The 25,176-nt window shown below is 38.0% G+C and overlaps 3 protein-coding genes across 3 annotated transcripts; 2 read left to right on the forward strand and 1 right to left on the reverse strand.

Moving 5' to 3' along the window:
• Positions 1 to 16,391: 16,391 nt before the first annotated feature.
• On the reverse strand, positions 16,392 to 17,556 carry LOC130461736 (uncharacterized). The gene is made up of 2 exons (XM_056829919.1): positions 17,322 to 17,556; positions 16,392 to 17,022 (listed from the first exon to the last, which is right to left on the reverse strand). The coding sequence occupies exon 2, from the start codon at positions 17,019 to 17,021 to the stop codon at positions 16,392 to 16,394; it is 630 nt and encodes a 209-aa protein (XP_056685897.1). The 5' UTR covers position 17,022; positions 17,322 to 17,556.
• A 3,085-nt stretch (positions 17,557 to 20,641) lies between these two features.
• Positions 20,642 to 22,479, forward strand: LOC130461737 (uncharacterized). The gene is made up of 3 exons (XM_056829920.1): positions 20,642 to 20,753; positions 20,863 to 22,239; positions 22,325 to 22,479. The coding sequence occupies exons 1-3, from the start codon at positions 20,642 to 20,644 to the stop codon at positions 22,477 to 22,479; spliced, it is 1,644 nt and encodes a 547-aa protein (XP_056685898.1).
• Positions 22,480 to 23,670: 1,191 nt separating this feature from the next.
• Positions 23,671 to 25,162, forward strand: LOC130461738 (uncharacterized). Its single transcript, XM_056829921.1, has 2 exons — positions 23,671 to 25,014; positions 25,121 to 25,162. The coding sequence occupies exons 1-2, from the start codon at positions 23,671 to 23,673 to the stop codon at positions 25,160 to 25,162; spliced, it is 1,386 nt and encodes a 461-aa protein (XP_056685899.1).
• The last annotated feature ends 14 nt before the right edge of the window (positions 25,163 to 25,176 follow it).

Consider the following 25,176-nt stretch of genomic DNA (forward strand, 5'->3'; position numbering starts at 1 on the left):
CTTTTTGAAAATTTCCCCAATTTTCAAATTTAATTTCAAATTTAATTTCAAATTTTACACAGATTACAATAAACTTAATTAATGCATTATTTTTTTTCAGATTTTTTTTTCAACAGGAGAGAGAAAACATATTCTTGGGTTGAATTTTTTTCATCCATTCTCATTGTTTTCTCCCGTTCTTCGTGATCTCCTCAGTTCTTGGTGTTTGATTTTCTTATGTTCTTCATATTCTTCCTTTCTTCACGTTCTTCCTTGAATTAAAGTTTTTGTAATTAAACTTTGATTTTCTTATGTTCTTCATGTTGTTCATAAACCCAGATTCATAAACTCATATTCATAAACCCAGATTACGTTTTAGGGTTTTGGCGGTTGTGGTCTTCGACCCAAGGGCGGTTGTTGGAGTCAAACCACGACGGAGGTGGGTCGTTGGTGTTCTTATTTTCGGCCGGAATCTAGGGTAAGAGGGGTAATATTAGAAGGAAAAAGAAATAAGAGATTCGAAAGAGAAGGGAAGTTTGTTGAGGGTGGTGAAGACGGTGATGGTGGCGGCGGGTTGGGAACCCAGATGAATGACCTAGATCTTAAAGTTGTTCAATCATTTTTTTATATGCCTTTGATTTAACGGGATCATTTAAAAAATAATGAAATCAAGGTAAATTGAATATACGGGGTCATTTGTTTTATAGAATCAAATAAAGTGATTCTAATACAATTATGGCAACCATAGATAAAATAATTTACTTTACCAAAGGTTATGTGCTGATACCCCTTGCTTCAATGGTCACTGCAATGCTTCCTATATTTCTTTCAGCCTGCGAGGCGTTTTCGATCCCTGATATCAACAATCTTTTTTTTATTTTAACTCTGAATAAGAATTTACGGGATCTTTTTAACTTTAAGGAAATCAAAAGGTGATTTTTAAACACTGACTTAATTTAATTTATAAAAAAACGAAATCCAGAAATGAAATTACGATTATATAATACTAACAGTAGTAATCTATAAAATTACACACTCACCTATCAATTGAAATGGAAAATATAAGCGAGAAACAGCAAGCTATCGTCGGTGCTATATGGTTGTGATACAATTTTTTTCCAATGCTAACGAAGATGTGAAGCCCCAAATTGAAGTTTGAAATTTTCTATGGGAGTTGTGTTTTAAGAAACGTTTGAACTTCTCTGTGGGAGTTGTGTACTGAGGGACGTTTGAGCTCCTTTATGTGAATTGCGTTTTATAGGTATCAATTCATTTGCACTCAAAGGAGTTGGTATATGACGTCTGATTGAATTTCTGGGACGGTATCATTTTTAGTAGAATCCCTTTTGATTTGTAAGACTCTATATCCATTTTAACGGATTGAAGTTTGAACCCTATAAAAACAAAATGACTTCTTTATATTCAAAATGATCCCGTATAGTAATGTTATGTTAAAAACATTTTGTCTGTCCTTGAAAGGAGTCGGACATGGGTGCGTGGGGATATTACTCAATATGATCAGCATTCAGTAACCATTGCGACAAAGGGGTATCAGCACATCTGTATTTTCAAAAGAACCAATTTGTATATTGAATTAGAGTTTGACTATTTTTTTTTCTTTTTACCTTAAAGGTGTAATGATCCTGTAAATTCATGGTAAAAAATTATACCAAGTAATTTCCTCTTTGGCCAGGATTCAAAAGCCTAGTTAAACTTTAAAAAGATGATTTTTGCTCTAGGGAAATCCATAGTCAGGGTAACCTTTTATTTTTATTGTCGTATTAGATGTGTTTACTAAAACATAAATTAACTTCTAGGTGTGTATGGATTCTCATCCTAGATTCTTAAAGAGTAGTCGTCTATTAAAAAGGTAAATGTAACCTTCTATTACGACGGTATTGTTTTAGCAAATATCTATAAACGTTTGTAATTAATGGATTAAATATTGCATGTAAATTATAATAGTACTATGATGAAGCATTTAGCGCAAGTCGTGAAGGCTTGAAAAGACTAATTATCTTGAACATATGCTTAATTACTCCATAATTTTCCAAGTGCTTGAATTATCAATCAATATTTGGTCCTAATTATATAAAGGGTTATTGGCAGAAAACGCTTTTTTTTATTATATTTTTACTAGGAATTACTCCGTATGTTTTTTTTACGGTTTTTTCATGAAATGCCCCTGAGGTTTGCAATAATGCACCAAATACACCTGCGCGTTTCAAAATTCATAAAATACCCCTATTTACTCAAAACTGTTCACCAAATACCCCTATTGTGACTTTCCGTTAGTCCTCCGTTAAGTCATGTTTAAAATTCATAAAATGCACCTAAATATAAAGGTTTTGCATAGTATACACCTATTTGTAAAGTTCTTTGCACCAAATACCCAAACTTCATAATTTGATCCAACGGCTAGTTTTAATACAATATAGCTGTTATGTTCATGCTGCCTATAAGTAAGGCTGTTGTTCACTTGACTTGCTCCATGTTTAGCCCTCTATTTCCTAAATAGCCATGAGTTCTAATTCAAAAACCGGATCCTCTTCCATCCCAAATTTGTCATACCTAAGAGTTCCAAATAAAAACTGCAATTGTGGGAGAAGATTTGCAATTAGGAGCTCGGAAACGGCTAAAAATCCGCAAAAGCTTTACTACAAGTGTGATCCTTGTGATAATTTCAAGTGGTGCAAAGGTTTTGTTGAGCAGACATTTGATGAAGCTCAAAGCAAGGGAAACAGAGCTGATGAAAACAGGGGAATGCAAGAAGAAAACAGGGGAATGCAAGAAGGAAGCAGGGGAATGCATGAAGAGTTGAAGCTATTGAAGAAGAAACTGAAACAACAGAAACAAAAATTCAAGTTTGCAATAAAAATTGGTGTAATAATGTTTGCATTTCTAATTTGGATAGCAATGAAGTAGAGTTGTAACAACTTTCAAGCAATAACATCACTTGTTTAAGCATATGAGCTTTACAAAAACTGATTTCTAAGTGGACAAATGCCACTGAAACTGCACAAAAACATCTTGTCTAAGCACTTGTGTTCTTTCCAAAAAGTGATACTAACTGTAAATTGCCTAAGCTATTTTAACTTTGTGCACCTACAATTCACCAAAAACTGACTAACTTTTAACTTTGTGCATGGTTAAGTTGCTGTGTTTGCTCTTTTCCTCCCCCTTGGACCCCCTTATGATGTACTTGCTCCTGCTGCTGCTGAAGTGCTTGGTCCAGTGCTTGGTCCTCCATTCTTACATGTCCTTGAGTTATGACCAAACTCCCTGCACTTTCCACATTTCACATTGCTGTTCCTTTTCCCCTTCCTGGGTGTTAGGTTATGATACATATGACAATTCATAAATCATGCGGAAAAACCATAAAGCCAGGAAAACATATTATTTACACATAATCATTTAGCATAGTTTAGATGCATACTCTTTGTTGCGTGCCTTCCCTAGCTGCGCCCGAACCGAACAAGAACAAGTCTTTAGGACTCCAAGTGTCGTCCCTCCGTAGATAGTCCACAGCACGTCCGGATCCGCCAAAAAATTGACCAACTAGAATCGCCCTTAAGGTACTATTATTTTCGGCACTTTATAGGCAAATGTGTGACTGAATTTTTCTCTCAAAAACTCACTTTGAATACTTTGAAACTTGTTATAAATTGTGAGCCCTAGCCTCATATTTATAGGGGTATGGAAAGGGAATCGAAATCCTATTCAGATACAAATTAATTAAACCTAGAATCCTACAAGAACTCTAATTTAATTAATTCATCAAATAGAATTAGGAATTTAATCATTAACCGAACTCTGCATGTTTTAGGAAACGTGCACGAACACAAACACTTGCACACACACACGCACGGCAGCCACGATGGGCCCCCATGCGTGCGCGCGAGCAGCAGCCCACGCAGCGCCCGCGCGCGCTGCGCGCTGCGCGCTGCGCGTGCTGTGCGCGCTGTGCGCGCTGCGCAGCCTGCTGGGCCTGGCCTTGCGCTGGGCCTGGCGTGGCTGTTTGTGCGGCGCGCTTGGCTTGCTGGGCGATGGCCTGGCTTCGTGCTGGGCCTCGTCCGGCAGGCCTCGTCCGATGCTTATTCGTACGATGCGCTTCCGATTAAATTTTCCGATTCCGGAATTCATTTCCGATACGAACAATATTTAATATTTCCGATTCCGGAATTAATTTCCGTTTCGAACAAATATTTAATATTTCCGTTTCCGGAATTATTTTCCGATTCCGGTAATATTTCCGATTCTGACAATATTTCCGTTTCCGGCAATATTTCCGATTCTGGCAATATTTCCATTTCCGATAATATTTTCCGATACGTACCATGTTTCCGTTTCCGGCAACATCTACGACTTGGATAATATTTATATTTCTGATACGATCCATATTTCCGTTTCCGGCAATATCATCGTTTCCGGAGTATTCATTTCTTGCCTGTGACGATCTTAGCTCCCACTGAAACCAAGATCCGTCGGTTCCGAATATTCATAGATGGAGTATTTAATGCCATTAAATACTTGATCCGTTTACGTACTATTTGTGTGACCCTACGGGTTCAGTCAAGAGTAAGCTGTGGATTAATATCATTAATTCCACTTGAACTGAAGCGGCCTCTAGTTAGGCATTCAGCTCACTTGATCTCACTGAATTATTAACTTGTTAATTAATACTGAACCGCATTTATTAGACTTAACATAGAATGCATACTTGGACCAAGGGCATTATTTCCTTCAGTCTCCCACTTGTCCTTAGGGACAAGTGTGCATTTCCTAATTCCTTTGTCGCTCGATGCTTGCTCTTGAACATAAGGTAAGAGTTGTCATCCTTATTACGTCCAGAGGTGTTCCTCGGTTTCAGAGTTCAACTGATCAAATAAACAGATAATCATAGCCTATGATTCATCCGAGCACGGCCATGCATTTCACAGTTTCTAGCTCTCCGAGTGGCCTTGTACAACTTTTAAGCATCTCATCCCGATTTATGGGAGGACAATCCCAATCTTGCGATCTTGAGATTAGACTTCGTCTGATAGGTGATTACCTGAGCGTTGCCTTTATAGCCTCCTTTTACGGTGCGACGGTTGGTCAACGTCAAAGCAACCAGTTCTCAAACAAGTAATCTCAAATCACTCAGGTATTGAGGATTTAGTGTCTAATAATTTAATGAAATTTACTTATGACAGATTTTCATCTCTTACAGTAAAGTTTCATAGGTCTTGTCCGATACTAGTCTTCCCAAAGTAAGTATCTATGCAAATGATTATGACATTGCCATGTCCACATAGTTCAAGAAACAGAACTACTAGTCATCTTGCATTCTAATCGTCTAACGTTTTCTATGCGTCCAATTTTATAGAAAACTCCGATTAGGGACCATTTTCAACCTTTGACATTCAAGTTCACTTGATAGACATTTCTTAGTCACAGGACTGGTCCTGACAGTCTATCTTGAATATATCGTCAAATTGAAGGGACTCATCATTTAATAAACCATAAATTAAATGGAAAAATGAATTCATTTCATTTATTGTGAATGATTAACCAATAATGTTTTACAAAGATTTAAACTCTAAAACTTTAAAACATTAAACAGAGACATCAAAGCCATTCTCCAATATGCTTGATTCCCATAGCTGCAGTGTGCGAGTTGTGCTTCGCCTGCGGCAGAGGTTTAGTTAATGGATCTGATATGTTGTCATCAGTTCCAATTTTGCTTATCTCGACTTCTTTTCTTTCAACGAACTCTCGTAGAAGATGAAATCTACGAAGTACATGCTTGACTCTCTGGTGGTGTCTAGGCTCTTTTGCCTGTGCAATAGCTCCGTTATTATCACAATACAGGGCTATTGGTCCTTTAATGGAGGGGAGTACACCAAGTTCTCCTATGAACTTCCTTAGCCATATAGCTTCCTTTGCTGCTTCATGTGCAGCAATGTACTCCGCTTCAGTTGTAGAATCCGCAATGGTGCTTTGCTTAGCACTTTTCCAGCTTACTGCTCCTCCGTTGAGGCAGAAGACAAACCCAGACTGTGATCTAAAATCATCTTTGTCGGTTTGGAAACTTGCGTCCGTATAGCCTTTAACAATTAATTCATCATCTCCACCATAGACCAGGAAGTAATCTTTGTGCCTTTTCAGGTACTTCAGAATGTTCTTGGCAGCAGTCCAATGCGCCTCTCCTGGGTCTGACTGGTATCTGCTCGTAGCACTGAGTGCGTACGCAACATCCGGGCGTGTACATATCATAGCATACATTATTGAACCAATCAATGATGCATATGGAATCCCATTCATTCGTCTACGCTCATCAAGTGTTTTTGGGCACTGAGTCTTGCTTAGAGTCATTCCATGAGACATGGGTAGGTAGCCTCGCTTGGAGTCCGCCATCTTGAACCTATCAAGCACCTTATTGATATAAGTGCTTTGACTAAGTCCAATCATCTTTTTAGATCTATCTCTGTAAATCTTGATGCCCAATATGTACTGTGCTTCTCCTAGATCCTTCATCGAAAAACATTTCCCAAGCCAAATCTTGACAGAGTTCAACATAGGAATGTCATTTCCGATAAGCAATATGTCGTCGACATATAATACTAGGAAAGCAATTTTGCTCCCACTGACCTTCTTGTATACACAAGATTCGTCCGCGTTCTTGATGAAACCAAAGTCACTGACTGCTTCATCAAAACGTATATTCCAGCTCCTGGATGCCTGCTTCAATCCGTAGATTGACTTCTTTAGCTTGCATACCTTTTTAGCATTCTTTGGATCCTCAAAACCTTCAGGCTGTGTCATAAACACAGTTTCTGTTAAAACGCCGTTTAAGAAAGCAGTTTTGACATCCATCTGCCATATTTCGTAATCGTAATATGCAGCGATTGCTAACATTATCCGAATAGACTTTAGCATTGCAACTGGTGAAAAGGTTTCATCGTAATCCACACCGTGGACTTGCCTGTAACCTTTTGCGACCAATCTAGCTTTGAAATCCTTGTCCTTTTTCAGTTTGAAAACCCATTTGCTTCCAATGGCTTGGTAGCCATCTGGCAAATCGACCAAATCCCATACTTGGTTTTCAGACATGGAGTCTAATTCAGATTGCATGGCTTCTTGCCACTGCTTGGAGCTAGGGCTCGTCATAGCTTGCTTGTAAGTCGCAGGTTCATCACTTTCAAGTAATAGAACGTCATAGCTCTCGTTCGTCAAAATACCTAAGTATCTTTCCGGTTGAGATCTATATCTTTGCGATCTACGCGGGGTAACATTTCTAGATTGACCATGATTCTCACCAGATTCTTCTAAAGATCTCTGAGTTTCATCCTGAATGTCATCTTGAGCATTCTCTAGAGTTTGTTGTTCGACTCGAATTTCTTCGAGGTCTACTTTTCTCCCACTTGTCATTTTGGAAATGTGATCCTTCTCCAAAAAGACACCATCTCGAGCAACAAACACTTTGTTCTCAGATGTATTGTAGAAGTAATACCCCTTTGTTTCCTTTGGATAGCCCACAAGGATACATTTGTCAGATTTTGGATGAAGTTTGTCTGAAATTAATCGTTTGACGTATACTTCACATCCCCAAATCTTAAGAAAAGACACATTTGGAGGCTTTCCAAACCATAATTCGTATGGAGTCTTTTCGACAGCTTTAGACGGAGCTCTATTTATAGTGAGTGCAGCTGTATTTAGTGCATGTCCCCAAAATTCTAATGGAAGTTCGGCCTGACCCATCATTGACCTGACAATGTCTAGCAAGGTTCTGTTCCTCCGTTCCGACACACCGTTCCATTGTGGTGTTCCAGGAGGAGTCAATTCTGATAGAATTCCACATTCTTTCAGATGGTCATCAAATTCATAGCTCAGATATTCACCGCCTCTATCAGACCGAAGTGCCTTAATCTTCTTGCCTAATTGATTCTCTACTTCACTCTGAAATTCCTTGAATTTGTCAAAGGATTCAGACTTATGCTTCATTAGGTAGACATAACCATACCTACTGAAGTCATCAGTGAAAGTGATAAAGTAGCTGAAACCACCTCTAGCATTTGTACTCATTGGTCCACATACATCTGTATGGATTAAACCCAATAGTTCATTTGCTCTTTCTCCAACTTTAGAGAAAGGTTGCTTTGTCATTTTGCCAAGTAAACATGATTCGCATTTACCATAATCCTCTAAGTCAAATGGTTCTAGAATTCCTTCTCTTTGAAGTCTTTCTAAGCGTTTCAAGTTTATATGGCCTAATCGACAATGCCACAGATAGGTGAGATCTGAATCATCCTTTTTGGCCTTTTTGGTATTTATGTTATATACTTGTTTGTCGTGATCTAATAAATAAAGTCCATTGACTAATCTAGCAGATCCATAAAACATCTCTTTAAAATAAAACGAACAACTATTGTCTTTTATTAAAAAGGAAAATCCCTTAGCATCTAAGCAAGAAACTGAAATGATGTTTTTAGTAAGACTTGGAACATGGAAACATTCTTCCAGTTCCAAAACTAGCCCGGAGGGCAACGACAAATAGTAAGTTCCTACGGCTAATGCAGCAATCCGTGCTCCATTTCCCACTCGTAGGTCGACTTCACCCTTGCTTAACTTTCTACTTCTTCTTAGTCCCTATGGATTGGAACATAAGTGTGAGCCACAACCTGTATCTAATACCCAAGAAGTTGAATTAGCAAGTATACAGTCTATAACGAAAATACCTGAAGATGGAACGACTGTTCCGTTCTTCTGATCTTCCTTTAGCTTCAAGCAATCTCTCTTCCAATGCCCCTTCTTCTTGCAGTAGAAGCATTCGGATTCAGAAGTGGGTTGACTGACCTTCCTCTTTGCAGATTTGGCGCCAGTTTGCTTAGTTGGGCTGGCCTTGTTGCCACCTTTCTTAGCATTCCTCTTCTTTCCAGATTTCTTGAACTTGCCCCCACGCACCATAAGCACATCCTGCTTATCACTTTTGAGCGTCTTTTCAGCGGTCTTCAGCATACCGTGAAGCTCAGTGAGAGTTTTGTCCAGACTATTCATACTGTAGTTCAGTTTGAACTGATCATACCCGCTATGAAGAGAATGGAGGATGGTGTCTATAGCCATTTCCTGAGAAAATTGCTGATCCAGCCGACTCATATTCTCAATGAGTCCAATCATTTTGAGAACATGTGGACTTACGGGCTCGCCTTTCTTAAGCTTGGTCTCAAGAATTTGCCTATGAGTCTCGAATCTTTCGACTCGAGCCAGATCTTGGAACATGTTCTTCAACTCACTGATGATTGTGAAAGCATCTGAGTTGATGAACGTTTTCTGCAGATCCGCACTCATGGTGGCGAGCATTAGACATTTCACATCCTTGTTGGCATCAATCCAACGATTGAGGGCTGCCTGAGTGACCCCGTCGCCTGCAGCTTCGGGCATCGCCTCATCTAGGACATACTCCTTTTCTTCCTGCATAAGAACTATTTGCAAGTTCCTTTGCCAGTCAAGGAAGTTTTTCCCGTTCAACTTCTCCTTTTCGAGAATTGATCGAATGTTGAATGAATTGTTGTTTGCCATATTAAAAACTACAATTGAAAAGAATAAACAAATAAATAACCATTCACAGTTTCTTTTAATAAACTTAAATTCTAGCATACATGCATAATTCAATGTTTATTAAGCATTTTATTCAAATTATGTGTTCCGGCAGGTGTGAATAAAATGATTCCAAGATCCTAAAATCATTGAAGAACTAAGCACAGTTTGTCGACTTAATCCTAGAACATCTTAGGTAAGCAAAAGCCTTTTGCTAATAGTCTAGAAACTATTCTTGGTTGATAGGTACGTCTAAGAACGTATTAGGTAAACCTATCGATTTTGCCACGACATAAAAGGACTCCTTACTTATATCGCTGAGTTTCACCAAAACTAACATGTACTCACAATTATTTGTGTACCTTGCCCCTTTAGGACCAATAAGTAACACCTCGCTGAGCGAAAACTATTACTAGATTGATGTAAAGGATATCCAAGCAAGTGTATATTTTGGCATGGCACCTTTTAACTCAATTTTTAAGTTTGGAACTTAAGGCTCTTACTATGTTGGTTAGATTTTAAGTGAACTAAAATCCTTAATCATGCAACATAATCAAGCTTTTGATCTCATGCATTTTAAGACATATTTAAAACAATAAATAACTTAAAACATGCATAAGATATTTGTGATCTAGTATGGCCCGACTTCATCTTGAAGCTTTTGACTTCAAAGTCCGTCTTGAAAATCTCCGTGGGAGGCACCATTTTCTTCAAATAGGATAAGCTATAACTAATTACAACTATTTGATGGTTCGCAGACCATATTTGAATTGAAAAATAACTTTGGTACTTTAGACCAATTACATTCAAATTAATGGTACGCAGACCATATTTTCTATCCTATTTGGGCCATACTAGTCACTTCATAACCTGCAAAACAGTACATATACAATATATACCATTCACCCATTCATTATCATGAATGGCCCACATAGCTGGTTAGTAAAACACATTATGCATCACGTAAACATTTGCAGCAATTAATCAAGGGCACCAATAATCTACCAATTATTCAGTCCTTATTAATTCTAATCAAGTTGTTTTAACCTTAAGGATTTGTAGACCTAATCAAGAGTTTATGACTAAAATACGCTCCCACTTAAACCAATAAATTCATATGCTTTACTAATTTTAAACATAAAAATGTATTTCTAGTCTAACCGGAAACATACAAATTTAATTAAAATTTAAAGCTCATATAAACTTATAATTGAATCCAAAAAGTTTAATTTAATTTCAGTCGTATTTAAATTAATTCATGATTTTAATTTTAGTAAAATAATTAGAATAAATAAAATTTATTATAATTACAATATTCAAAATTAAAATCCAAGAAAATAATTTAAATTATTAATTTTAAAATTAATTAAAATTACGTGAACTGGAATTTTCAAATTAAACATTCAAAACGATCTTTAATCGTAACGCAAACACCCTACGCGTTGCACGCCCATGGGCCGCACGCACACAGCCATTGCTGGCCATGTGCGCGCAGCCCATGCGCTCGTCGCATAGCTGCTGCATCCCCATCGCAAGCCTCCGCACGCATTGGTGCTCGCTGCGCGCGCCAGCGCTCATCGCACGCGAGCTATCGCTCGCAGTGCGCGCGCGACATCGCTCGCTGGGCGCGTGACATCGCTCGCTGGGCGCGCGAGCCATCGCTCGCTGGGCGTGTGCGCGCGAGCAATGCTGGGCGCAGCGCTCGTGGCACGCGAGCTTGCGCTCGCTGCGCGCGAGGCTGCGCGCTCTTGTGCGAGGCAGCGCGCGTTGTGGCGCAGCTTGCTTGCTGCCCACACGCGACTGCCTTGGCTCGCCCTTCGCCCATGCCCATTCGTCCATTGCTCGTGGCACACGACACAAGGCAGGGCTGCTGCCTTGTGCTCGTGCACTACGCCCTTGCTCATTGCATTCGTGCCGCACGGGCGACGAGCTCCCTTGCTCGTCGTCGCATGCCCGCATTATACAACACCCCTTAAGGGTAACACGAAGCGTCCATTGCTTTGTGCGTGCAAGTTTTATGAACGAATCGCATAAAAATTTAAAATTTATAAAATTAATGACAAATTAATAAATATTATTAATTTCATAATTTTAGGGCGAAAAATCGAAAATTTATTATCCAATTGATTTCCGATTGTTATGGATTCAAGTCTAGGTCATAAAAATTTAAAATTTATCATAAATTTACAATTTTTATGGTGGTTTTTAATCATAGGTTTCTAATTAAATTACAATTAATTATGAAAATCAAATTAATTCTAAATTATTCTAATTTTCAACAAATTAATCATAATTACAAATTAGATTGCATAATTAACAAGACTAGGCATTCAAACTTGTTAAACATATGCAGTAGGTCAATCAAAAATTCAAGATTTATCAACAAGAATCGCAAATATTTAATTTAACATCTTAAATTTACGAAATTTTGCATTCGAAAAACTAAAACCTTCGAAAAGTCATAGTTAGGCTTCGAATTTGAGAATTCTGGGTTCGGCAGAAAAATACTATTTTTGTCAAAATTTTAGAATGCCTTTTACATGCGGAATTGACACAAAAATCACTCAATTCGGATGAGTAACGAAGAAACTGCCGAAAAACTGCGTACGTATAATTAAATAAACGCAATTTGCAATTAATTAACAATTACGAAAATTAATCACCCCTTTTAATTCTTGCAAATTTGTAATATTTAACCATGTTCATGCAATTTAGATTATGAAAATAATAAGGGGCTCGTGATACCACTGTTATGTTATGATACATATGACAATTCATAAATCATGCGGAAAAACCATAAAGCCAGGAAAACATATTATTTACACATAATCATTTAGCATAGTTTAGATGCATACTCTTTGTTGCGTGCCTTCCCTAGCTGCGCCCCAACCGAACAAGAACAAGTCTTTAGGACTCCAAGTGTCGTCCCTCCGTAGATAGTCCACAGCACGTCCGGATCCGCCTTAAGATTGACCAACTAGAATCGCCCTTAAGGTACTATTATTTTCGGCACTTTATAGGCAAATGTGTGACTGAATTTTTCTCTCAAAAACTCACTTTGAATACTTTGAAACTTGTTATAAATTGTGAGCCCTAGCCTCATATTTATAGGGGTATGGAAAGGGAATCGAAATCCTATTCAGATACAAATTAATTAAACCTAGAATCCTACAAGAACTCTAATTTAATTAATTCATCAAATAGAATTAGGAATTTAATCATTAACCGAACTCTGCATGTTTTAGGAAACGTGCACGAACACAAACACTTGCACACACACACGCACGGCAGCCACGATAGGCCCCCATGCGTGCGCGCGAGCAGCAGCCCACGCAGCGCCCGCGCGCGCTGCGCGCTGCGCGTGCTGTGCGCGCTGCGCAGCCTGCTGGGCCTGGCCTTGCGCTGGGCCTGGCGTGGCTGTTTGTGCGGCGCGCTTGGCTTGCTGGGCGATGGCCTGGCTTCGTGCTGGGCCTCGTCCGGCAGGCCTCGTCCGATGCTTATTCGTACGATGCGCTTCCGATTAAATTTTCCGATTCCGGAATTCATTTCCGATACGAACAATATTTAATATTTCCGATTCCGGAATTAATTTCCGTTTCGAACAAATATTTAATATTTCCGTTTCCGGAATTATTTTCCGATTCCGGTAATATTTCCGATTCTGACAATATTTCCGTTTCCGGCAATATTTCCGATTCTGGCAATATTTCCATTTCCGATAATATTTTCCGATACGTACCATGTTTCCGTTTCCGGCAACATCTACGACTTGGATAATATTTATATTTCCGATACGATCCATATTTCCGTTTCCGGCAATATCATCGTTTCCGGAGTATTCATTTCTTGCCTGTGACGATCTTAGCTCCCACTGAAACCAAGATCCGTCGGTTCCGAATATTCATAGATGGAGTATTTAATGCCATTAAATACTTGATCCGTTTACGTACTATTTGTGTGACCCTACGGGTTCAGTCAAGAGTAAGCTGTGGATTAATATCATTAATTCCACTTGAACTGAAGCGGCCTCTAGTTAGGCATTCAGCTCACTTGATCTCACTGAATTATTAACTTGTTAATTAATACTGAACCGCATTTATTAGACTTAAAATAGAATGCATACTTGGACCAAGGGCATTATTTCCTTCACTGGGTTCATTTGGTCCTCTCTTTCTCTTCTTAGCAGGTCTGCCAGCTTGTCTTTTGATGACTGGAGGCTGAATGGCAGTGAGAGAAAAGTTAGGCCACTGTGTTGGGTCTGACATGGGGTGAATGTGGTCTGCATATGTAAGCTTGTATGCAGCAGACTTGAAGAATGGGGAGACAAAATCAATGGGGTTCAGCCTTTGGTCATAAATCACCCTGAGTGCATGCTTGCAGGGGATTCCAGAAATTTGCCACTTCCCACACCCACATCTTCTAGTTGATAACCTGATGCGGAAGTTCACATGTGCATCTCTGACCTCAAATTCCCCCCCACCACAGGCTGTAGCATAGCAGAACCTAGACTCTCCTGTTCTTTCATCCACCTCTTTCTTGGCATACTCAGTCAACTGACCATCCTCCATATCAATTGCCATGTCAAATCTTGCCCCAACCCTCTCCATACACCACTTTCTGATTGCTGTACAACAACACAACAACATAAAACATTATACACAGAACATCACAAACATCAGAAAATAAAGGAACAGAACATGAAGTGGTGAGCTATACCTTCCAACAATGAGAATACAGGCATGTCTCTGTATGGTTTTGTGCATGCATTGAATGACTCCACAAAGTTTGTTGTGTTGTGATCACAACAAACAGCAGGGTCAAACATATGCCTGGACCACTGCTCCTGGCATGTGTCCAAGTATGCAGCAGCATTTGGATCATGAGCAGTGATCTTCTCTAATGCTTTACCATACACATACTCATTGTGTGCATTTGCAGCTATCCAAAATAGTTTGAAGAAAGCAGATCCACTAAATCCATTGTTTTTGCAATTCATGTACAAGTGTTGGCAGCAAACTCTCCTAGTAGCTCTAGGAAAAGTATCTCTCACTGCCAAGTCAACTCCCTACACAGAATATGTTCATTTTAGGCCAATCATATCTGTTGCAATATTATAAAATTGAAACAAAAAAGGAGAAAAATGAACATATACCTTCATCTTGTCACTGATGAAGGTCCAATCATCTTTGTTGCAACCCTCTTGCTCAAACATCTGCCTCAAGCATCTCATAAAATGTGTCCAACTATCACAGCTCTTAGTGTCCACTATCCCATAAGCCAGAACAAATATTTCATTGTTCCCATCAATGCCAACAGCTGTGAGTAGGATTCCCTTGTAAAACCCACTTAGATGAGCCCCATCTATTCCAGTTATAGGCCTGCACCCCCTCAAAAACCCCTTGACTTGAGCAGCAAAGGAGAAGAAACAAGCTCTGAACTTGGGGTTCACATCCCCACTTGTAGCACCCCATGAAATCAGTGCATAACTTCCTGGGTTTGTCTGTTTAATCATCTCAGCATACCTAGGAAGCAACTCATAAGCCTCAGTCCAACCACCATGTATCTTCTCTACTGCCATACTCCTTACTTTGTACAACAATCTCTTTTTAACCCTCAATTGAAATGTCTCCTGTGCATACCTTCTCAATGTCTCAACAGGAATTTCAGTGTTGGCCTCAATTAGACTCATCATGTTCTTACATAGCCACTCAGAGGTCACCACAGGGTTCTCCTCCAATCTCCCACAAGTTTTGTGGCACCCACTGATCCCCTTAATAGCCCAACTGACACTGTCAAACATCTTACTTGCATGTATCCTCCAGTCACAAGTTTCTATTGCACACACTGCAGTGTACCTCTTACTGTCAGCCCTCTCAACACTAAGTCCAAACCCCTCTTGTATGCAAAAACTCCTCAAAACATCTAGGAAAGTGGACTTGTCTGGAAAGATCAACCAAGGTTCTAATTTGATGGACCCATATGGTTGATGAGTCCATATCTTTCCATTCTTGTAGGCCTTATCCATCTTACTAGAACCATCCAAACATTCCTCAAACAATAAGTCAGGCATATCATCTGTTATCACCTCAGCCTCCACATCAGAGTCAACCCAATCATCAAGTTTATCCTCCTCTAGTTCAGAGTCTGGTTCAGATTCCTCCCAATCTGAATCCTCACTCTCCTCTTCTGAACCTATATCCTCAACATCAGTGAACACCCTTGCACTCTTTGACCTCCCTGTACCCTTCCTACCTATGCCCTTCCCTTTGGATACCCAAGTTCCAGCTTTCTTGGCAGTCACTTTGTTCACCCTGAACCCTGTAGGTCTAGTCCTGCCCCCCTTCCTTTTAACAGCTTCAGACTGATTCTGTGTTGGTGTTGAATGGGGTGGCTGATCATTTTGGGTGTTCTGTGGTGGTGGGGAATGGGGTGGTTGATCATTTTGGGTGTTCTGTGGTGGTAGGGAATGGGTGGGGTGTGTTTGTGGTGATGGGTTGGGTTGCTGTGGTGGTGGGATGGGCTGCTGTGTTGTTGGGGTGGGTTGCTGTGCTGGTGGGATTGATTGTTCTGGAGTTGGGGTGGGTTGCTGTGGTGTTGAGGTGGGCTTTTTTGTTGTTGGGGTGGGTTTTTTTGCCTTTGGTATGGCCTGTTTTTGAGTTGGGGTGGGTCTCCTTTTAGGGGTCAGTTTCTTGGCTTTAGGAACCTTAGGAGCTTTTGGAGTAGTTGGCTTGACTTTGGCCTTTTGTTTTCCAACTTCCCTTAGGTGAGCATACATCTTCTGGATTTTGAATTTCCCTGACTGAATCAATTTCTCTTTCACCCCTAGCCACAAGTCATCCCCGTATTTTGCCAGGTTTAGGAGAAGTAGGATTTTTGGAGGGTGAAGATTCTTGTGTGGGTTGTGGTTGAGAGGCTCCTGGAAACACCTCATCAGCACCATCCTTGCTTATAATCCTCACATACTCAGTGCTTAAGTCCTCACAATCAACCACAGGCACCTCCACAGCTACTGTGTACTCCATTTGTTCCTGAAGTTCCCTTAAAATGTCCTCTCTCTCCTGTTTTTTCCTCATTTCCTCTTCCTCCTTTCTTTGAGCCTTAAGAAGTTCATCTTGTCTCTCTTTGAGCTTTCTCTCACTCTCCTTCCTATGATGCTCAATTGTGGCAACAGCATTTCTAAACACCACTCCTGGTTTGTCTGTACCCTCAACCCATATTTCAGCAGTGTCCTTACCCCAATTCCATCCCCACATTAGCTTCATTGTCTTATCATCTACCAACTCAACTCTACCACAGGGAGACTCAATAAACAGGGCAAATGTACTAGGTAAAAACACATCCTGCCTAACAGATTCCTCAAAAATATCCAAAAACAACCTCAAAAGACGATACTTTTCCATGTCTGTAACTCTCACATCAAAGCTATGTGATCCATGATGCAATAACAACCACATTGCAGTCATCCTAAAGGGAAAATTTAAGAAAAAAAAACATGAATTTCGATTCAACCAACAACAATTCATCAATAAACAACCACAATCATGATCACAATGAAATTCAACAGGTCACAATCACAACTTACAACTAACCAAACAATTATTCACAACAAATCCAAGGAATAACTAACTTCTAACCAATTAATTAATCTCAACTGACAATTTCAAAAAATCACTAACAATTTCGCAAAACCCTAACCCTAATCAATTTCGCGAAAAAAATTGTACTTTACAAGCAAAATAAATCAGCGAAGAAGGGATTATTACCTTGAAGTAGATAATCCAACTAGGAAAAGGGCCCTTGTTCGTCCACTGCACCCGAAGCTCTAAATCGCCTCCAAGTTGCCCCCTTTTTGTCGCGAATTCACCAAACGAACACCCACGAACTCGCCAAAAGAGAACGCAACAAATTTCACTAAATTCTTAAAGATCTACCCAGAATTTTGTTAGTTACAGTAGAATTGATGAGGGTTGAAGAACAGGGGAAATGAGAGAGAAAGAAGAGAAGTTGAGAAGTTTTTTTTTTTTTTTGGAATTTCAGTCACAGTTGTTACCTAAATCGCGCCAAACAACAATTAAGGAAAATTGGTAAAACATCACTAACGGCAAGCTAACGTCCGTTAAATCCAGGAGCATTTAATGAACAGTACGGAACTTTAGGGGTATTTTATGAATTTTGAAACGCGCAGGTGTATTTGGTGCATTATTGCAAACCTCAGGGGCATTTCATGAAAAAAATGAGAATTAAATTTTATTACTATGTATTTTAATATGTGGGATCATTTTATTTATTATGAAATCTAAACATTCGCTGCTTATAAAACAAGGTTTTCAAAATCTCAAATATATTATATATTTTCTAGCACAAATGGATGTGCTGATACCCCTTGCCAAACTGGTTACAACGAAGTTTATATGGTCATCTTTACACTGCCTAGACCTGCGTTCTATCCTTTATATGTGGCTTTTTTTTTCCTTTGTGCAATTGTTGTTTTATGTTTCTATACTTTTTATGTTTTCTTTTTAGTATTTACGGAATCATAATAAACAATATATAATCAGATTGCATATTGCAATATACGACCATTGTCACTTCTGAAAAGCCATTGTCGTCTTCATCAACCTTTGGTAAAGTGTCCAGCTTTTGCTTCCATTCAAGCACAAAACATCCACATAGCTAGTTTTCTTCTATACCTTCTTCCAACCATCAATATAGCTAGCTTTTGCAACTGAAACTAATTTAGAAAAGGTAGATTAAATTTAATATTTCAATTGAGCATTTTATCAAACACCTTATATGCATCACAAATGGAGGTTTATGTAATAAAAATTCTGGCTATCTCATAGCCCAATTCGAAAGATATTAAGGGCAGCTCTAATTGCAATTGATAATAGTTTATATCTAGCACGAATGTCCAGCTATGAAATTAATTAAATTTCAATTTTTATTCTTAGCAAGAATGAATATGGACCAACAATGGCAGTTTTTTTTAATGAACAACAATGGCAGATTTCTTTTATGAACAACAATGGAAGAAAAAGGAAAGAGAAGAAGGGAGATGAAGGACCTACAATAATTTCGTTTGGCGCTCTTCAGATTGGCGCAATAAGTGAAAATGCATCCCGCCCAATTCTCACGTTTTGGCGCAATATGCAAAAGTGTATCCCGCCTAAAACTTCTTTTTTATTTGTGTTTTCCCTCCCATTTTTTAGTGGGATTGATGTGTTGTCAATATATTATAGGTGATGTACAAAAGGCTCTTGTACTCTAGTAGTACATGTAGCCTTTTCCAATATTTAAAGTTCTTATAATAATTGTTTTAAAAACATTTGCATTGTCACTTATCTTTTTCATCCTTTAATATTTAAAGTAACAGAGGAATGGCAAAGAAAGACTGCACCAACAACTTCTCTTCAAATAATTAAACAAACCATTATCCACTGCACTTGAAATTTTTACAAAGTCAAACAATGCTGACCAAAAAACACTTCCTTAAAGTTCATTCCTAATTTATGGTGAATTGATCAGAAGAGTTAAACTCACAGTGGTTGGTAAATTAAGTAGGAAATTTATAGTTGTGCTTTTTGGTTTAATTAGAAATATGGGAGTTTTAAAGAAGAAAAGGGATGGAGGATTGTGGTGCTGTTATTTTTATTATGTTTTACAGTTATAAACTATAAAAATTAAAGACTTTGCGGATAGGTAAAATGAATTGGAGTAGATTATACATTCGATTTAAGTAATAGGTTTGGAAAAAGTATATATTTGGTTTTCAGATAATTAAAACTTGGGTTTTTCTTTTTAAACTTATTGTTTACTTTGATAACATCAGTTCATAAATATTTATAATTAAATTTATTTTTAATCCTTTTTTAAATAGATGGAGGAACACCCAATGAATCCTTACAATCTAAGATGGTCATACGGACAGCCCATGGTTGAATATTTAACAACACTAATAGAAACATGCAACTTTTGGGGAATAATTATCATTGGAGGAAATAACAATTTCACCACCGGACCAAGAAGAGTTGATGTTTTATTGAAAACAGTTCCAGACCTAGAGCCTTGGATCCCGATTAAAGAAAAGTATAGCGACGTATTAACCAATGACGGAAATATACACCCAACTAAATTCAAATATTCTGGGATTTCTTACCTTGACGTTGATTTCATGGGAACATATCTAATAGAAAAATTGGCCGAATGGGAACAAAATCAAGACAACGAAATGGGAGAAGTAATCAACATTGAAGCATCTTAATGGAATAATATACAAATTGGAAGCTAAGATGTTTATAGATAAATATGTATTTAGATATATAGCCTAGCTTAAGTTGTATATTTGTGAAGTAGTCCTACATTATTTTCTTCATGCAATTATTAAATACGCATATAGACAACCTAACATAGGTTGTATTTCTTTATTTACTGCTAATTTAATGTACAAAATAATTGTTATGTGTTTATGATAAAATATTGTTAATTATACTCAGTCTATTTTTTACGAATTACATGAGTATTTTATATATGAATTACATGTGTATTTTATAATTTAATAATCACATTTGCATAATGTTTGTCACTCTTTTCGTTCTAATTATAATATAAGTTTTTTTACAAAGTTAAATGTCCTAAAAAAATCACAAATCTTAAAATAGCTGCAATATGATAAAAACATTGACAGATTATAGGCATAATAACTAATGCATCAACAATTCAAATATTCACAACTAAATTGTTTACTTAATCTTTCTTATTACTTTATTTGCCACATAATTCAATAACTTAAGGATGGACAAAGTAAACAAAGCAAAGAAATCTCGGTTCTTAAGGAAGTGCATTATGAAACAAAGAAGGAATCGAAAAAGGAATCATCAAAACCAATCTGAGCAACCAACAACTTCTCATTTAATAGAGAATATTGGTAAGAAAAAAATTAACATTCATTATCATGTTTTAATTAAATTTATAAATAATTTAAACAAACCTATTCTAACAAAGAATTAAAAATTAATTAATAGGAAATGAGTCAACATCAGACATGAATACAAGATCAACAACAAGACATGTAAGACAACGAACAATGCCAAACACTCCCGGCCAAACATCAATGTCAGGGGAAAATGAACATAGAAGTGATGAACACATTTCAAATCAAATAGATGTACAACAACAGACAAGCAAAAGACAAAAAAGTAAGTATTTAAATATTGATTTTTTAATAACGTTATTAAACTTATAATCATACTATCTACTAACAAAACAAATAATTAATCAGTTTATATAAACTCCTTCTTTCTTAAGGAAAATACACTGAGGTGTGGAACTTTGGCAAACCAACGCATACGTGCAGCGATTGTGGAGCAATTATGTGGTATGAGGAGCGTGCCAAAAAAGATTCAAACAACAGTCTAACAAAATTTTCAATCTATTGTAGAAAGGGAAAAATTGAGTTACCTCTTTTACAAAACCCTCCAATATATCTACAACAACTCCTCCAAAGTGAAGGTCCACAACTCAAAAAGCTTAAAGAACAATCTAGGATGTTAAACTCCATATTTGCATTAACATCAATGGGAGGAAAGGTTGATAATACGATCAATCAAGGAAATTCACCATATGTGTTTAGATTGAATGGCCAAAATCACCACAAGATAGGATCATTACTACCACAAATCGGTGAACGACCAAGATTCACACACTTATACATTTATGATACGGAAAATGAAATTTCAAACAGAATTAACAGTTTGGGCAACAATGGACAACACTCAAATTTAAATCCAGATATTGTTGACGCCCTGTCAAAGATGTTTGACGAACACAATGAATTAACTAAGGCTTTCCGAATGGCAAGAGAGAGGTTTGAAGAAAATGATCTTCAACCAATCCGCCTTAGATTGATTGGCACCAGACAAAAAGATGGTAGACAATATAACCTACCAACATCATCAGAAGTTGCTGCCCTAATTATTGGTACTGGTGACAATGAAAAAGGCCACCGTGATGAAATTGTGGAACACCAATCAGATGGCCTAAAAAGAATATCAGAGTTGCACCCTAGCTTTATGGCCATGCAATACCCAATATTATTTCCATACGGTGAAGATGGATTCCCAACAAATATTCCTCATGCCGATCAAGAAACAACAACAAGGGCTAGGAAAATGGTAACAATTAGAGAATACTATGCATTTCATTTCCAACAAAGACGTCGTGAGTCTATAACAAGATTTGAACTTGGAAGATTAAATCAACAATATCAAGTTGATGCATTTACATGCTTACAAGAGTCACGATTAGAATGGGTTAGGGGAAACCAAAAAACAATAAGAAAGGAAATGTTGCGGGGACTTGAGGATGCAGTTTCGCGTGGTGACACAACCCCTTCATCTATAGGACAACGCATAGTGTTACCTTCATCTTTCACAGGAAGTCCAAGATATATGTTGCAAAACTATCATGACGCACTAGCAATTTGTAAATGGGCTGGCCCGCCGGATATATTTGTCACGTTCACATGCAACCCAAATTGGCAAGAGATCATTGAATTTTTGACAATAATTTCTGGCCAAAGGCCAGAAGATCGGCCTGATATTATAGCTCGAGTGTTTAAAATAAAACTTGAAGAGCTAATGGAAGACCTAAAAGATAGAGGCCATTTTGGAGAAGCCAAAGCAGGTAAAAGATAATAAAATACATTAAAAATAACATTAATTCTATATTTACTTTAATAATCTATTAAATGCTATCTTACTTTTTACAGCAATATACACAATAGAGTTTCAAAAAAGAGGATTACCCCATGCACACATTTTATTGTTCTTGAATGAAGAAGATAAACCAAGGACATCCGAAGACATTGATAGAATAATCAGTGCAGAACTGCCAGATCCTAAAAAAAAACCCAGATGCATTTAAAGCCGTGGTTCAACACATGATTCATGGTCCTTGTGGGGTGATAAACCAACGATCTCCATGCATGCAAGAAGGAAAGTGTACAAAGTACTACCCTAAAGAGTTCACAAATAAAACAAGTATTGGTGAAGATGGTTACCCAGTCTATAGAAGAATAGATAATGGGAGAACTGCTGTCAAGAATGGAAATGTCATTGACAACTCTAACATTGTACCATACAATATTGATTTGCTCATGAAATATGATGCTCATATAAATGTGGAGTTATGCAACAAATATAACACTACAAAGTATCTCTTCAAGTACATGAACAAAGGTCCTGACATGGTAGTTGTATCAGTTGAGCAAACAAACGTTGATGGGGTTCCGATTCCTGAAAATGAAAGAACCGTTGACGAGATACAATCTTACCTCAAATGTAGATATGTATCGGCAGCTGAAGCATGTTAGAGAATGTTTGGATTTGAAATCCAATATAAATATCCCCTGGTAGAAAGGTTGAGTTATCATTTGGAAAATGAACAACCAATTGTGCTTGAAGATCATGAACATTTAGATGGGGTGTTGGAACGAGTAGGAGAAGCAAGAACTCCATTTACACAGTGGATGGAAATTAATAAAATAAGTGCTAAAGCACGCGAGCTTACTTACGATGAATTCCCAACAGAATGGGTTTGGTTACGTGACGAAAAAGGTGGAAGCCACGAACATTAGGAACCAAAATTGGAAGGATCTATTATGCGCACCCGACCTCTGGGGAACAATACTACTTGAGAATGCTTCTCAACAAAGTAAGAGGATCCACCAGCTTTGAAAAAATTAGAACTGTGAACAATGTGGTATATTCCACATTCAAAGAAGCTTGCAATGCTTCGGGACTGTTAGAAGGAGATAATGAATGGCATGAGGCACTAATTGAAGCTGCAACTTGGGCAAATGCGGTACAAATGAGGAATCTATTTGTCACACTACTATTATTTTGTGAAGTCTCAAATCCAAAAGAGTTATGGGAAAGACATTGGAAAGAATTATCCGAAGACATTGTATTTAGGCAACAACAACAAAGGTGTACCACCCACAATTTGACCCTATCAGACAACCAAATCCAAACCTACACTTTGTGTGAGATAGAACAAGTCTTGAATAGAAGTCATCACTCCCTACAGTAATTCCCAACTATACCATTTCCGGATATGTCACTTCTACTAGATGAGACAAATAGGCTTATTATAGAAGAACAATTGTATGACACAGAGTATTTAGGAACAGAAGCTTCACAACTTGAAAGTGGTCTAAATCAGGAACAAAAAGAAGTATATGAGGCAATACAACAAGCCGTTTACCAAAGAAATGGTGGATTATTCTTTGTCTATGGAAGTGGAGGAACTGGGAAAACATATTTGTGGCGGACACTAATTTCCAAATTGAGGTCACAAAACCATGTAGTCATAGCTGTAGCATCATCAGGAATAACAGCTCTTTTGCTACCCTCCGGAAAAACAGCCCACTCAGGTTTCAGCATCCCGATAAACATACACGAGAAATCATGCTGCAGAATCAGCCAGGGATCTAGCCTAGCATTCTTGATACAGAATACTAAACTAATTATATGGGATGAAGCTCCTACGGTACATAGACATGCATTTGAAGCAGTTGATCGCACATTTCGAGACATAATGCAAGTCATTAATCCTGCTGCCAAGGATCAGGTTTTTGGAGGGAAAACAGTAGTATTGGGTGGTGATTTTAGACAAATATTACCTGTTATCCCTAGAAAAGGAAGAGCTGAGATTGTTGATGGATCAATTAGCAAATCCAACACCTTATGGCCTCACTGTAAAGTATTCAAGCTGACCATGAACATGAGATTACAAGGCACTGCAGATCAGATTGGAAAACAAGAATTAGCTCAGTTTAGTCAATGGGTTTTGGATGTTGGGGATGGAAAAATACCTGCCATAGTAATGGAAGGGGAAGAAGAACCAAACTGGATAGAAATCCCAGATGATATCTTATTGAAAGACAAGGGTGATAAAAAGAAGGCCATAATCCAAGAAATATATCCAGACCTCTTAAATAAGTATAGAGACCTAAATTACCTAACTGAAAGAGCAATACTTACCCCCAAAAATGAAGGAGTAGATGAAATCAATAATTATATACTTGGAATGATTCCCGGAGATGAACATATTTACAAAAGTGCTGATAGAATTTGCCCATTCACAAACACAAGTACAAATGATGAAGTTCTTTATCCAACAGAATTCCTCAATACTTTGCAATTCCCAGGAATACCAAATCATGAAATACGATTGAAGGTGGGTTGTCCTATTATTCTGACACGTAACATTAGTCAAAGTGAAGGACTATGTAATGGAACAAGGCTGATTGTGAGCAGGTTAGACACAAGAGTGATTCAAGCTAAGGTAGTAACAGGTACAAATGTAGGTGAACAGGTGGCCATTCCCAGGGTTGAAGTGTCACCAACTGATAGTACGCTGCCTTTCACTTTAAAACGCAGACAATTCCCGGTCAAAGTGTGTTTTGCAATGACAATAAACAAAAGTCAAGGCCAGACATTTAAAAGTGTTGGAGTTTACTTGTCAGAGCCTGTTTTTAGCCATGGCCAACTATATGTTGCAGTTTCAAGAGTCACAAGTCGAGGTGGTCTCAAAATTTGTATAGGCAGAGATGGGAAT

The sequence above is a fragment of the Spinacia oleracea genome, chromosome 5 (assembly GCF_020520425.1).
Source record: "Spinacia oleracea cultivar Varoflay chromosome 5, BTI_SOV_V1, whole genome shotgun sequence".
Taxonomy (NCBI): Eukaryota; Viridiplantae; Streptophyta; class Magnoliopsida; order Caryophyllales; family Amaranthaceae; genus Spinacia; species Spinacia oleracea.